Raw genomic sequence first — 15472 nt, 5'->3', positions numbered from 1 at the left:
TCGGGGCAGGGTGTGCGGGACATGCTGGAGACCTCACCTCTGCGCAGCGGGCGGCCTCCTCTGCCGGGAGGCCGCCCCGCACGGCTCTCTCCAGGGGCTCTGCGGCCAGCTCCACCGCGCGCTGAATGCGCTCCAGCATTTGCTTTCTGTCCGGGTCCGTGGTCTCATTTAACTTGACTGAAAACGGCTGCAAGCACAGGGGAGGGCAGGGCCGTCAGAGGCTGCCCCTGCGCGCCCACGGGGGCGCCTCACCGGAGAGGAGGGTCCCTCCCCCTGCCCTGCAAGTGTCCCCAGGGCGTGGTCCTAGCTTCCCCGAAGGAGGGGCAAGTCCGGCAGTGGACAGGCCCGGCCCGACACCCTGCTCCTCGCGCCCCGCCCCGGCCTGTTTCTCTGATGTTAAAACGCCTGTGCTCGGGGCCACTCAGGTGTCACCTGGGGACTACTGAGCCTCGCAAAGGCGCGAAGTCCTGGCGGGCCTGCCCCGTGTCAGCCTAAGACACTAAGCTCTAATTTCATTCCCACTTTCTCTTCTAGAGATGATGCACGTAAGCGCTGATCACTGCTGCGGTCACTAAAATACTAATCACTCTTAAAGAGAATAAAACGACTTATTCTAGGCTTACCCTGTTAGCACCATACTTTGTGATACCGTTACTCAAAATATTAAATTGGAAAGAATTTCTGCCAATAATTCTGAAAATTTCCAGTGCCCCCAACGAAAGGGGCTTGGACGGCTTCCGCGTCGCACACTCAGAATCATCAGATGTGGCTGTGATCTCAGCACAGAAGACACAGGAGCGTTAGGGACATCGTACGGGCAAGCATACTTTACTGCCACCGTGACAAACTCTGACATTCTCCCGTGAGCGGCAGGCACAGCCCCCTACTCCACGCCCCGTCCAAGTGTGTCTTTCCTGGCGACTTTTCCCACAGGCCAGGGGACCACATGACCCAGAGCTCCGGTGCCCGGATGGCGCTAGCTTTCATTGAGGACAACTAAGGCCCCACGCCAGGGACGGTCAGGAGTCAAGGAACAGACAGACGGGGGCCCACCTTCAGGGCGGCATGAACATCCTCCAGGAGCTGGGCCGCCCGCGGCTGCTTCCCCCGGTACTGCTCAAACAAGTAGTTCTGCCGGGCCCTCTTGATGATCTGGAGAGATGAAAGGGAAACCGGGGTCACGTCCAAAGCGCGCCCTTGTCCCTGCAAGCCGGCAGACTCTGAGCCCCGCCAGGCGGCCGGGGAACACCGCCCTCCTCCCGCGACCTTTCTGATCTTCAGGAAATTGGCTGCCCTCCCCCCGCCGCCCCATCGCTGCACGCAAAATCGCGTGCCACCCGAAGTCTCGTTGCCACGAAGTACCTCGGGCTGACATCTTATCAGCCGGGTCCCGGTCGTTCAGGTTCTCGCGGCATCTTCGCATCTGAAGACGGACGTCGTTCGTACAAACCGCGACGCTAACTGGATGTGTACGGGGCCGAGGCCCACCGTGTTCTACTCACCGACGTCACTTCCTCCTTCCCACCCCCGCCGTTCCGAAAACGGCCTGGTGAGAGCCCCACCTTGTCGTCGATGTCCGTGATGTTCATGCAGTAGAACACGTCGAACCCGAAGTAGTCCCGCAGCACTCTCCTCAGGATGTCGAAGGAAATGTAGGACCTAGAGCACACGGACAGACCTTTCCCGCGGCCCGCCACGCACCCCCCCAGGGCCACGGCCACGAGAGCAACCACGGGGGAAGGCTCCCATGGCACCACCACCCTGCTCAGGGCCCGTGACCGCCGTGGGGGCCCCAGCCTGCCGCCAGAGCCGCGGGACCAGATGTCTACACGCAGCCGGGACGCCCGCCACACGGCTGCCGGGCAGGATTCCTGTCACCTGTCCGCATCCCCCAACTTTCCTATCACGGATGTGGGTTACTTACAGAATGAAAATTTTATCTTAGAAATAAGAAAGGCTCGGGGTTGATTTTCCTCTCGAATCTCGGGTCCCTATAGCAGAGCAGAGATCTCTGCCCTATAGAGGGCAGAGATGCCTCCGCAGGGCCCACACCTCCAGGCGCCCGCAGCGGGTCCCGCCCGGCCACCCACCCCTGCCCGTGCCGGACGCCCGCAGCGGGTCCCACCTGGCGTGCCCCATGTGAGACGCGTCGTAGACGGTAGGCCCGCAGCAGTACCACGTCACCTTCTTCCCGTTTTGAGGTATAAACACGTCCTTTGGTAAAACACGAAGGGACGACCGTCGTCGATGTGTAAGAGGCACCGCGCAGGGTCACCCCAGCCAGCGTCAGAGAGGACGCCGGGGTTTGTTTACAACAAATTCAGCAAGGACAAGTCTGTCTTACTGACAAAGGCCATAGGCGTCAGGGACGGGAGAGCTCCGTTACTCCGGCTGGAACCCCCGAGACCCCGTGTCCCCGCGTGCCAGCGCGCTCACGGACAAAATTCTAACCCGCCGTGGCCGCAACCAAGCAAACCCCACTCGACTGGGATCCGATCCCGCCTCCTCGAAACCCGGTCGGCACCCGGCAACGCCCACCGGGCCCGCCGCTCTGCCCGTCGGCTTGGCTGGCACTGGGGCGCCTGCCGCCGCCACGTGTCCCCTCTGAAGGCAGGCCAGCACTCGGCGTGGCTCCGAGTGACCGCGGGCGTCTACGCCTGGGCGGCCGGGGGAGTGGTCAGGGCGCTGCAGGGCCAGCAGGCGGCCCTCCCCTCGAGGACAGCTGTCCTCGGGCCGCACGGAGAATGCGGGGCGAGGAGCTGCCCGGTGGCAGAGCCCGACGCAGCAGCGCCAGTCGTGGGCTCCACGAGGGCACGTGGGCTCCCGGGGCCGGCCCTCCCCGCACCCCTCCCGCGGGGCCCCTCCTGACCTTGCTCCGGGTGAGGCTGTTGTAAAGGCGGAGCTTGCACGGCGGAGACCCCGCTGGAGGAGACCACTGAGGCTGCCCCCGCCGGCCTTTACCTGCGAAGGCAGAAAGCGTGCAGAGTCACGGAAGCGCACGTCACACCGCAGCCACCACCTGGCTGTCCCGACGCAAACACCGGGTTGCTCTCCATGAACCGCCAGAGGGGCCGAACGAGCGGATCTGCCGGCATCGCCCGGGTGCAACGTGACCCCTTCTCCACGTGGCTCACATTCTGCGCTACGAGCGGGAACACGGCCTGGGGAGGCCCCCGAGGCGTGCTCACGCCCGCCAGCTCCCGCCGGGCCTCACACCCGTGCCCCCCGTTCACGTCCGTGCACAGCAGCGGCGGCCACCGCTCGCGGGTCAGGAGGGGGCTCGGGCCCCGCGCTGCTGGGCTCTAATGCAGCATGTAACTGGGGGTGCCCTGCCCTCCCCCCGGGTTCGAGGGACATGGGCCACTTCCCGGGGCAGCACAGGACCGGCCGGGGCAGAAACTCAGAGAGGACGGCCTCCAGCCCCAGCCCCGTCTCTGTCAGACGGGGGCAAACGAGTGGCCGGCTCCCCCTCAATTCTGGGGCCCACTCCCCACCACAGGCAAGGTGTCCCCTGACTCGACCCTGGAGCAAACTCGTGCGGCTGGGAGCTCCTCACTGGTGCCTGACCGGCTCTGGAAGCAGCGTGGGGCGGCTCTGTCCCCTCGCTTGCCCTCCACGACCCGTCCCCGCCTCAGCACGGTCTCGGGGGCTGCCCCCACTGCTCCACGTGTCCCAGGCCCGGGCTTCCGGCCGGACACGAGGCAGCACTTACGCAGCCTGCGCCCTGAGAGCCCGAAGGGGTGCGGCTCCGTCGTGGGCACCTGGCACCCTGCGCTACGAGCCAGCTGTGCGCCCCGGCCCTCGCCCACGGGGCCAGCTTGGTGCCTCGCCCACGGGGCCAGCTTGGTGCCCACTCACGGTGCACAGGATGGGCCCCATGGAGAAGTCAGTCCTGGGCACGGCCATTTGCCCAACGTGTCGCATCGGCTACACGGAGGCTGACTTAACTGACAGGCAGAGGAGAGAGGAGGAAGAAGGCGGCCGCCTGTGTGTGTGCACGTGTGCACGCGGGGAGGGAAGCAGGCAACCGGGAGGAAGGAGACAGGGCCCCACGGGGGTTCCTTGTTCTGGGTAACTGCCAGCAAACCGAGGTGGCCACGGATTCTCGTGCGTGGGGAGGCCCACACCCTTAATGAAACAGCGAGGCTTATGTTAAGGTCGGGTATGTGTCTTACAGGTTCATTTTAAAGGCAGCAAACACCCTCGAAGGAAACTCTCAGTCCGTGACTGAAGGACACTCAACCTGCTGTGTATGATGCCATTAATCTCCTCCCTCACTCGGACCCCCCAGCTCCTGAAACAGAGTCAACACTGCCATCCGGGGTGACTGGGGACACCGGCCAGAGCTGTCACACACACCGATGTGACCCAGGGACCCAGCAGTGCTCGCTCGCACTGCTAAGCAGGCGGCCTCGGGGTTCGCAGCACCGGAGGCACTTCCGAGACCACGAACCATCTGAGGACACAGCCGAAGGTGGAGTCCACGGAGACTGGCCACGGCCTGAAGGGCCACTTCTGTCACACGGGGTGGCGGGGTCAAGGAAATCCGGCATTTTACAAATGGGAACTTGCATAAGGGGAAAATTGGAAGACGTCACACAAGGGCCCTTGATTTAATATGGAAAACTCTCCACCAGCATTCCCCCTGCATCAACCCGGCTCACTTAGCACCAGCGGCCCGCCTCCACGGCGCTCCACAACCTGACCACGCCAAGCCGTGTCTCCCTGCGCTCTACACAGCTCTCGGCCACAGCAGGGGCCTCCCTGGGCATTAACTTCTCATTTGGCTTCCGTCCAAACGAACACGCGTTCGTTCATCCAACACACACCCAGTCCCCTCCAGGCCCTGTCCTGGGCACGGGGCTGCTGTGCGGACAAATTCGGACCCGACAGAACCACACTCCGCTACGAGACGCACTGAAGAAGGCTCGAGGGAGGTCTCCAGAGCACCCCAGCAGGGCCGGCCAGGCCCCCCGCACTGTGCTCATTCCCCTTCCCCGGGGCACAGGGGCGGGCGCATGGGTGCCGAGCTGCACTGTGATGCTCCCAAAGCCATGGGGCCTTCCTCAGCGCCCAGCCCACCCTGAGGGTCCTGCCCGGGGGACCTGGGAGGAGGGGCAAGGTCCCACGCTGGGTGCGGAGCCCTCCAGACTCGGGGACACAGCAGGTGAGGCCCCGAGCGGAGCGGTCCCCCTGTGCCGGAGCCCAGGAGAGGAGGCTGACGGGGCCAGGAGGAGGTAGAAAGAATGGAGGTCGGGCCGCCAGTGCCCCAGCCTCCGTGGGTACTCAGGGTGTTGAGGCCCACAGCCCCGGGGAGGGACACGGACGGCCCGCGAAAGTCACCAGGACAGAATGCGGCTAGTGGCAGGAGGAGGAGTGACAAGCCAGGTCACGGTCGCTGGCAGAACAGACTTGGAGGGAATGTGGACGGGGGCCGGGGATCGAGGGACCACACGCCCAGGACAGGGCTCCAGAGCCCTCAGGGACGGAGCAGTGCTCAATTCTGGTGGCAGCGAGGGGGGCCGCAGTGCTCAGCTACATCCCCCCCCCCCCCCCCAAGGGACGTGGGAGAGGATGCGGCCTCCAAGGGTTCTGGGACCAGCCGCGCTCACACGACGGAACTCGGAAGGGGCAGAGGCAGGAAACGCTATGGGTGCCATCCAGGGTGCCTGCCCCCACCACCTCCGAGCCGGCCTAGAGCAGCCCCGTCAATGCTCAGGGTGACACTCTGTCTCGCGCGGCCTTCCTCTGTGCGGATTGAAAGCTGTTTGCAGGGGCAGGCGCCCATCTTTACGTCACGATGTCCGTGGTGACACGCGTCCGCACCTTTCTTTCAACAAGGTCCCCGATGGAGCGCGAGCCAGGCCACTGCCAAGGCTGGGGGCCCCGGACCCTGCCTGACCGCCACTCTGGCAGGCTCTGTCTTGGGAGCTGGGACCCAGGGGACAACCCGACACCTGAGAATCGGAGGGGACACAGCGGACGCCACTGACCTCACCCGGGGCACCGTGCCAGACGCACAGGGAGGAGACGACGTACACACGAAGCACCCACCCTATGCTGGGGACGGGGCGTTTGCTGCAGGATCGTCGAGGACCCCACATCACGCCATTCTCTAGGACGGACGACACCCCCACCGCCGCCCCCTGCCGCAGGGGACCCAGCGCAGACCAGGACAGGGCGACGCTCCAAATGCTTCACCTGAAGACCTGGAAAAGCCCCCGGGAGGCTGCCCGGCCTGGCAGGGCCACCAGGGACAGCATGCGGCCGGCCCATCCCTCCCACAAAGCAGCAGGAGAGCCCCAAGCCACAGGGGGTGGTGGCCAAGCGGCTCGAGGGCATCGGGCGATTATGGGGCAGATGAACCCTGGGGTTCATCGCAGAAGAGAAACCACGCAGGGCCCGAGCCCCTAAGACTTTCCAGAAGTATCCCTAAACAACCAGCATCACACGGTCACAGATGCACCGGCACTCACAGGCTGGAGCTAAAGCCAGGTGGCGGACTTTAGCTCAAGGCTGAGAAACGACTTTCTTCTGCTTTTCAAATGGCCCAGTGCCAACTGGTATCATTTCAGGATTCGGCCGTTCCGAATCCGCTGGACACACACAGCCCGCAAGGCACGCAAAGAATAAAGCAGCAGCAGCACGTCAAACGTGAGCCGAGCAAGGAGCTGGCTTTAGAGGCCAGGCTGCAGCCTGAGCGCCCCCCCCGCCCCCCGGCCCAGGGAGCTCGCTCTCGTGGCGGCTCCGCGCCGTGACCATGGGCCGCCACGGCGACCGCGGGGGTCCCGGTCGGCCAGGGCCGCCTCCTCAGCGCAGCGCGTCCTAACCCCCACTCGGGGCGCCGGGGCGCCCGCCAGGCCGCGTGCTTGCGTGGGGTGCGGGGAGCCAGCCCTGCGGCCAACCTGCGCCACACTTCTCTGGGGCCCCGACCTCGCAGGCGGCCCCCGACGGAAGGCGTGCTCGCGGCTGGGGACTCTGCTACTCACTTGCTTGGCGCCCAAAGGGCTCGCCTCTGCCGCAGGCGCCACCCAGGATCGCTTCCATGTGCCTGAACCACCGAGCCACGTGGAAGAGGCGCGTGTCGGCGGGAGGGGCCGAGAGCTGCCTGAACACGTCCACGTCTGCCTGGGACAGTGAGTACCCCTGGACATAGCTACGCGTGCTGAGGTGCTCGTTCAGGGCCTGCACCCTGGCTGCCTCGTCACTAATGCTCAGGATGGACCTGTAGGCGGGAGCTGCAAAGACACAGGCACAGGGCATCAGTCAGGGGGACGGGGGCCTCGGGCGCGAGTCCAGAAAGACACGAGGCTCCTGCCCGTCAACCCTTTCCCGGCCATGGAACGGCAGAAGCAGACAGCGGTTTCCCGGGGCTGGCGAGCGGGAACTGGGGGTGGCTGGTGGGGTTCCCACTTGCGGGGATGGGAATGTTCCGGAAATGGATAAGGGTGCTGCTTGCATGGCATTGTAAATGCACTAAAGGCCACGGAATTGTGCCCTTTCGATACGATTTCAATGGTGAATTTTACCTCAACTAAAGAAAAAAACGACTGAACACACACACAGCCCCTTCTCTGCAGCGCACCTGCTATCCGGGCGCAGCGGGGGGCTGAGCACACCCGGTCTCGGTGGGCACCGAGCGGGCCAGGACGCAGAAAGCCTGGGCCGCGCCCCTGCACTGGCATGGTCTCCGGCAGCTGGAGGCCTCGTTTCTGGGAGGACCACAGCCCCCCGAGATGCCAAACCTGACGGCAGGCTCCGTCTGCCCTCCCTTAGAGCGATTCCTGAAAGGAGCAGCACTCGGGTGTTTATGTCCTACAACCCAGAAGTGACTCGCAACCACCCGAAGGCCAGAAGGCCACTCCTCTCAAACGGCATCGTCGGGAAGGACGGGCCCCGCCTCCAGTCTCTGTGGGAGGACAGATCCCGGACTTCAGTCACCACCAGCCAGCAGACGCAGCTGGCCATAGCGGCCTGTGACACTCACGACCCTTGGGGATTCTTCGCCTCCTCCACAATACTGAGTTCTGCTCACCCTCCCACCCCCTTCTTTGTCCCCAGGGCTCTGTCACCTGTCACTTCTCCCGGTATCAGTCACGGGGCAAAACCTGTCCTTACCACCCTAACTAACGTCCGGCTGTGTCTATCCCTGGCGTGGGGGGCTCAGGGTCAGGAGGAGCCCCAAGCCTGAGCAGGAGGGGCACAGACCCAGCCCCGCCCCAAAACAGGGAGGCAGGGGCCAGGCTGGTGGCACTAAGCTACAGGCCCTCTGGCCACAGGAAGGAGCCTGGTACCCCCGCCCATAGGTCTGAGCTGCGTCTAAGCCCTGATCACCCCAGATGTTTTACCTTAATTTTCTGAGGGAACCGTGGAAAAAGGACCAGGGCTCATTTGCTTCTACAGACACCCTCTCGGCCTGGGACCCACTCAGAGCGGGAAAGTATGAGCCCACCCCTCTCCCTCTTGGCATAGCTGTCCTTCCGGGCCAGCTGCCCAACACTACAAGGTCACTGGGTCACTGTGCGGGACCCACAGCAAGGACAGCTGCAGGCAGCGAGGCAACGCTCCCCTACACGGCCACGCTCCCGCCTCTCTGACCCTCGTCTCTCCCATCCCTGCTTACCCGCCTGGCCCAATGCCTGGCCCCACTTGCTTCCGCCACGCGAGGACCGTCGTGTAGGTCCAGCCATCAGCAGGCAGCGAGGAGGGGGTGGGATGGACCCACCGAAGGAGGGAGGCCCGCACCGCTTCCCAGCTGCTGGAGCGCCTAACAAGGCCCACTTCTCACGGATGTCCTGAACCCCGAGTTCTCCACCCACAGGAAAGGGGTGGACGGCGAGGCGAAAAGTCCTCGAGCTCTCACATGAACGCTGTGCTTAAAAACGCAGGCTTTCCCGAAAGCCCACCTGCTTCCTTCCCCAGCGCACCCCCAGGAGGGCTCGGCTCTGCCAACCGGACGGAATGGCCACCCACTCCACGCGGCCACAAGGGGCCACCCTTCCCTCTCAGCTGGAGTCCTGCCCCCTTACCAGTCACACTCAGGAACGCCTACCGCCAAGCCACCGGGCAGTCTGGGACTCCGCCTGCAAATGTACCTGAAATGCAGTCCTTCCCCCCGTGGCTCCCACGCGGGGACCCAGCCTACCCCGTACCCGAATCTCCGTGCAGCAGGCTCCCCCACGGGCGGCCTGGCGTCGCCCAACGCAGTGGCCAGCGTGGCCTGCTGAGAAGTGCAAGATCACATCACATCCCCCACCCCCCTCCTCCCAACCACCCCACCTCGCACGGGTCCCTCGGGCCTCTGACTTCAGTTCCCGCCCCCACCCCGCACACCCTGTCCAGCCCCATGAGGCCCTGCTCACTCCACAAGAGCCTGGAATGCTCCCCCAGACGTGGCCAGGCTCCGCCGTTCCTGGGGCCCTGCTGTCTGGCTGTCATCTTTCCGTCGGCTCTCCCTGGATGTCGCTCCAAATGACTGCCCGCCGACCGGAGCCCCGACCTCGTTTCCGCTTTCTCTCCTTACGCTTACGTGTAACCCGCCACTCCTTTCTTTCCGTCTGCCCCACACCCCCCTTTAATCACTCCGCACATACCGAACGGAGCCTGGAACATTCTAGATACTCAACACAGGTGCTGAGCGAATGGGGAGCCAGCGGCGGAACACACGCTCGCACTGCAGCGCTCCCTGCGACGTGCCGGGGGTCGCCGCTGTTTCAGGGCCTGGCAGGCCTCTCCCGGACGCAGCCCCCCCCCCCTCCCGCCCCCAGCACATTCCCATGGGCGGAGCCTAAGGCTGCTTTTAACCCCGAAGGGCTCGCTCCCAGAGGTGCACACCTACAGGGCGCGCGGCTTCCGCTCACTCCGGACCCACGAGGAGCACGAGCATTTCCGCGTCAGCTCCCGGAGTTGCCAAAGCAAAGAGACACAGAGGGTGCCCCCCCCCCCGACACTGAAGACGCCCCTGCGCTCCCTCCTCCACCTGGGCAGCTGGCTCTGAGGACCCGGCCCGCGGGCTCTCGGGGAGCGGCCCCACTGCCACAGCCACCCTCCCCCCAAAGATCACCCAGGTTCCCGCCAAACACCGAGGCAGGGGACCCTGATCAGTGGGTTTCTCCACATTTCCTCCAATAAGCACATACTGTTCTTAACATGAGAAAAACAGGTCAAGTGTCCTATCCGCTGGGCTGGCCGTAAAGCGCCCGGCCAGGGAGTCCGGGAGCTCTCGAACTCGCGGCGGGGCGGGGGCCGGGCCAGGCTCGACAGGCGCGGAACAGCACCCGCCTCGTAAAGCTGCTGAGTGTTAGTGAAATCACGCTTGTCAATGTTCGAAACGCAGCCTGGCACACAGCCAGCCCCCAGTCGGTCTGCGGCCACTGCCATCACCATCGCCCCGGAGTGGCTATCACGACGGCTCCCGAAGGAGCTTCCCCAGACGCTACACGGGCGCTTCAAGTCTACCCTCCGGAGCGGCGTGGCCGCCACGGGGCAAGGACCTTGGGGGACCGGGGCGGCACAGTGGGATGCGGGGCTTCCGGGCCGCAGGGGCGCACGGGCACCGCGGTAACTGTGGCGGCTGCATCCGAGTTTGTCTTGAGGAAACAAGCAAAACACAGGTCAGCTTTGAAGCGGCCACGGACGAGGGCCAGAGCGGCTATCAGTCTGGCGGTCTGGCTATCGGCCCCGATGCTGAGATCAGACGAGAAGGCTCCCGGGCTGGAGGCGCACCTGCGGTGACGGACCTCACGGCGGTGACCGTGTGGAGGGGACGCCCGCCACCAGGTCAGGTTGCGGTTCCGCCCAGAAACACGCCGCGGGAGGGACCCCTACTGTTCGTGACAACGTCACTATGTTGCCATGCGGTTTAGACGGATCTCTCATCCGCTTTTTCCAATTTAGAAGGCTGAAGTCTTCCTAAGACATTTCCCGAGACCACACAAACAAGAAAACCAGGTAATCCCTCGGCACAGGTAGTAAAGCAAACACCACAGGGAATGAGCTGCATTCCCGACACGGCCTCGCCCCTTCTCCGCCTCTCCCTCTCCCTCTCCCTGCCTCTCCCCCTCTCCCCAGCTCCTGCTATCGGATTTAAACCTGCCTCACCTTCCTCCTCCTCCGCTCTGGTGTGGCCCAGCTCCTCCCATGAGCTGTGGGAAGGGTACCTGCCCGGCCCGCCCACCGGAGACCCGCAGAATCAGAACCTGGGGGGTGGGCTGGGCTGGCAGCCCACTGCCCCAGGGCCTGCAGACCTCAGTGTGCATAGAAGACACCCCCCCCCCAACAGCTTGCGGAAGTGCGGACCCCTCTGCCTTCCTCATAAGCTCCCAGACCAGGTCTGTTTCTGTTTCCAAGATGAGCCTGGGCTCAGGCGTCAGCACCCCTCCTCCACACACACCCCCCCCCCCCACAACTGCCCTACAAATCACGCCCTCTCTGCAAACCCTCTGCTGGCTCCCGGGTTGCCTGCCTGCAGCGCCCCTCCTCCTGGGTCCCCTCCACTCCGTCTCCCTCCGGGATGCTCAGCTGCCCAAGCAGCCCTCAGAAAGGGGCCTGGACAAGGCTTCCCAAACGCATCCCTTCTCCACGTGATTCCAATGTCGGGGAGCAGAGAGGCGTGTGCACCGTGCTCCCCACCACCCAGTCCCAGAGCCCAGGGCACGGCCACCATCCCCTACTGGGCTAAAGCCTGGGTGCTCTGCTCTCAGCCCCACACCACCCACGCCCAGCGCCAGCCCTGTCCCCCAGCCCTGCCTACCTCTCAGGCCAGTACGGCCACGGCCCCCACTGTCCTCCTGCCCCACCTCCACGTGGGGGAGGGGCAGATGATCTTTCCCAAGCCTCAGGGTAAGACCTGAATTCCAAAGGCATGCCCAAGGCCCTGCGGCCCATCTCCCGGCCCTCCTCCGCCCACTGGCCTCAGAAACTTTCGGGAAAGCTGTGCCCTCTGCCAGGACACTCACTCCTCATTCTTCCTCTGGGCTCAGCCTCCATCGTCCTCAGGACCAGAGTGTCAGGGGCTCACCGGCCTCCCGTCCTCCACCTCCAGGCTCTCCTGGCCTACCAGCCCACAGCTTGCTGCCACTGCTTCCGTGTGGAGCCACCCCTGGGGTCCCCACATGCCGTCTCGCCCGGCGGATGGCTGGCAGAGAAGGGCGCGCCGAGGTCTGCAGCCTGGAGAGTCGCGGAGCCCGTGCTCTGAACAAGCTGGCAGTGCTTGGGCCACCAGGCAGCACACGCTCTGGGAAGTGACCGGTGGTGGGGGGAGGGGGGGGATTTCCACGTCCCGCAGAGGCTGTGAGATCCTCGGTTCCAGCCCACCCTGGCGCTGACCCGCCTCAGCAGAAGGGGCTCACCCTTCACTGCTGTCACCCAGCCCTCTGCCGGATGGCTCGCCCTTGCTCGCATTCAGGGCTCCGGGGCCCCGCGGTGCCGAGCAAGGCAGGCGCTCCACGCGCGTTCACGGGGTAAATGGCAGGTGACAGATCCATTTAAGCAAACCTTTTTCAACTGCTCAGTGACACTTTTCCACCGAAACAGAAACTATAACGCTCTCACGTGGCATTGCACAGACCTTCCGGTGATTAGAAGCACAGTCTGCTGCCCAGGTAAGCGGGTGCCGGGACACCGGAAATGGCTTAGTTTCTACCCCACGGGCACCTCTCTTACAACTTTAAAAAAGTAAATACCGGGAAATGTGAGTTCACAACTGAGCTAATAGTTGCAATCTATGAATACACACGTTCCGTTTTTCCTTGGGAAACCCAGCAGCACGTTGCCTTGATCTTATCTGTCCCGACACGCTCTGGAATTAGGACCCTCGCTGTTATTCTGAATGGAATCGGACAGATTATCATCAAAGGCAGCACGGGATCGTGGTTAAGATCCCCACTGTGGTCTGAGATAGACCACAGAAGCCTGGCTCTGCCTCTGGCTGTGTGACCCTGGACAAATCACTTCACTCCTCGGAGCTTCAGGACTCTCGCCGGTCCAGGAAGAGAAGCGCAGCATCTACCCCAGAGTCGCTCTGAGGACCAAAGGCCGGGACGGGTGCATGCAGACCAGGGCCCGGAAGGCGTGCAGGCCGAGAACAACGCTACCTACGTGATTATCGCGAGGACCCTTTGCACTGCATCAAAAACGGAACAGCAAGTTGGACCTCATGCAGAGCCACCAGAGGCTGTGAGTCTGCAGGGCGAGGCCTCTGAGAGGAGCTGAGTGCCCCCAGGGGTCCTCAGAGAAGAGTCACCCCCCAGGGGTCCTCAGAAGAGTCACCGGAACCTGGGAGGGGTGCGCGCCTTCAAAACACAAGGGAGAGGCCGTAAACCCAATGTCATCATAGGGGACCAAACAGATGTCCTGAACCACCTTAGGGAAGACAATCTGAAATGGGAAGAATATTCTAAATGAGGGTCTCTTTCAAGTCTGGGAAGATGGTCACTTTTGACGACTCTAACCTTCAGAACAAAAACCTTTCGGGAACTGGAAACCAAGCACATCTACAACTCTGGCACCTAATATAAAGCCCTTTCCAGTTTCATTTTACCTCCAGTCTCCTCAGAGGGTGGTCTTAGGGTGTTGTCTTTGAGGGAAGCCTGGGGAACAGGTGGGGGGGGGGGGCGGCAGTAAAGGAAGTACAGGTGAGCTGTGCCCTGGGGCCAACCCCTGGCTGGGACATGTGGTCCCAAGGCACAAGACTACAAAAATCTATCAGTGGTCCAGACATCCTACCGAGGCCAACTCCTATCAAGGCTCCAAAACCCTCAAATTCTAAAGCAATTAAAGGAAAAAACCAATGAACCAAAACCACACTTTCATTAAAAAAAAAAAAAAAAAAAAAAGAGTAAAGGGGGCGCCTGAGGGGCTCAGTCGGTTAAGCACCTGACTCTTGATTTCAGCTCAGGTCATGATCCCCATGGCTTGTAAGACGGAGTCCCGCGTGGTTTATGAGATCCAGCCCCGTGTGCTTGGGGACTCTCTCTCGCTCTCTCGCTCTCTCTCTCTCTCTCTGCCCCTCCCCCACCTCTCAAAAATAAACTTAAAAAAAAGAAAAAAGACAAAACAACAGAAGGCAAGACAGCAGCTCTAGTCTCAACCCAGACACACAGCACCTATCCCGTGCCAGGCGCTGTTCTAAATCCGTCGCTAGTAATGACTCCTTTAGGGGCCTGCATCCTGAGGCCGTACGCGTCACCCCTCTGTGCTGCGAGAAAGGGGCACAGCTGGGACCCCAGCCCAGCCGGACCGGCTCTGCGGTCAGGGCTGGGAAGCACGATGCTGTTTTAACGGGAGTCTGGGTGGACACCTGTCCGAGGGCTGTCTGGCGGCAAGGCAGGTGGGGGCAGTGCTGGAATCCAGGCACACCTGTTGGGTGACATCCAGCGTGCCTGGTCTGTGGGCACTTGTGTGGGACAGCAGCCCCGGCACATGGGTGCCTCTCACATCGCTGGGTTTCCCCACTTTGAGCCCCAGAGACCTCAGGAGCAAAGAGGAGGACTGGGGGCCAGGAAAGCCTTGACCAGCCTACACTGGGGGCAGGCCGGCAGACTGGCATGTAATCGTCACCAGCCAAGAGCATAAGAACTTCCCGAGGGAAGTTTGCTCCAGACTTAGGAATCCTGGTGACAGTCTCTGGTCTTGCCAGCGGCTACAGCCTTGCGAGCCGGACGGTGGGAGAAGATCCAGTGCTCTGCGGAGGTCTGCCTGTGGACTCCCTTGTCCACCCGCTGGTGGCATCGGTGACCCGGGTGGGCAGAGCCAAGGCTGCTCCCTGAACCTCCGCGGCGGCAATAAAGTGCGGCAATAACGCTCCGACCACGCAGATCCCAATGACCACTGTTTGCGGAGCCGCAGATGAAAGGCTTCGTGAAACCCCAAGCCTTTCATGTGTGGGGCCGCGTACCCCCGGCGTCTTCCGCCCACCCCCGGGTTGCTGGCCGGCTGGGCGCAAATCGCAACAACCCTCGGGCTCTGCCTGTCCCCGGAGCACAGCTGGGGCTGGAGGGGGCGAGGTCGTCCCGGGCACAACCCGAGGAGACTGAGGCTGAGGAGGGGGTGGCCGCGGCGCCGTCAGGAGCCAAGTCGGGTCCCAGCGAAGTGCGGACAGCGCAGGCCCAGGCCGGGGGTCGTCCCGCCTGCCCTCCCCGGGGACCAGCCTCCCTCGGGCCCGCGGTCGCCCCCCGCTTGCCCTCCCCGGGGACCCGCCTCGCTCCGGCCCGCGGTCGCCCCCAGCCTGCACACCCCGGAAACCCGCCGCCCTCAGGCCCGGGGTCGCCCCCCGCCCGCCCCGGACACCCGCCGCCCCCTCAGGCCCGGGGTCGCCCCGCTTGCCTCCCCGCGCGCACTCACCCTGCTCCCCAGAGGAACCTGACATCGTAGGAATTACAAACCAGCAGCCGCGGCGCCGGCTTCCCAGAATCTGATGCAACCACCGCCCCGGAAGTCCCGCCCAGCTTCCGGCCAACCTTCCGGGACACGC

The 15472-nt window shown here is 63.5% G+C and overlaps 1 protein-coding gene across 3 annotated transcripts in view; it reads right to left on the bottom strand.

The window, feature by feature from the left end:
• Positions 1-15433, bottom strand: part of CARS1 (cysteinyl-tRNA synthetase 1) — a 44510-nt gene extending 29077 nt beyond the window's left edge. For 2 of the 3 annotated variants that reach the window (XM_042904489.1, XM_042904492.1), the window contains exons 1-7: positions 15343-15433; positions 6990-7238; positions 2870-2961; positions 2126-2214; positions 1563-1659; positions 1054-1152; positions 38-187 (exon numbers count right to left, since the gene is read on the bottom strand). In XM_042904489.1, the coding sequence (XP_042760423.1) occupies positions 38-187; positions 1054-1152; positions 1563-1659; positions 2126-2214; positions 2870-2961; positions 6990-7238; positions 15343-15367 (801 nt within the window). In that variant the 5' untranslated portion in view covers positions 15368-15433. The remainder of the gene's footprint in view (positions 1-37; positions 188-1053; positions 1153-1562; positions 1660-2125; positions 2215-2869; positions 2962-6989; positions 7239-15342) is intronic. The other variant, XM_042904490.1, reaches the window with a different exon arrangement.
• Positions 15434-15472: the final 39 nt, after the last annotated feature.

The sequence above is a fragment of the Panthera leo genome, chromosome D1 (genome assembly GCF_018350215.1).
Source record: "Panthera leo isolate Ple1 chromosome D1, P.leo_Ple1_pat1.1, whole genome shotgun sequence".
Lineage (NCBI taxonomy): Eukaryota > Metazoa > Chordata > Mammalia > Carnivora > Felidae > Panthera > Panthera leo.
Note: the sequence above shows the minus strand (reverse complement) of the source record. Positions and strands in the feature narration are given on the sequence as shown.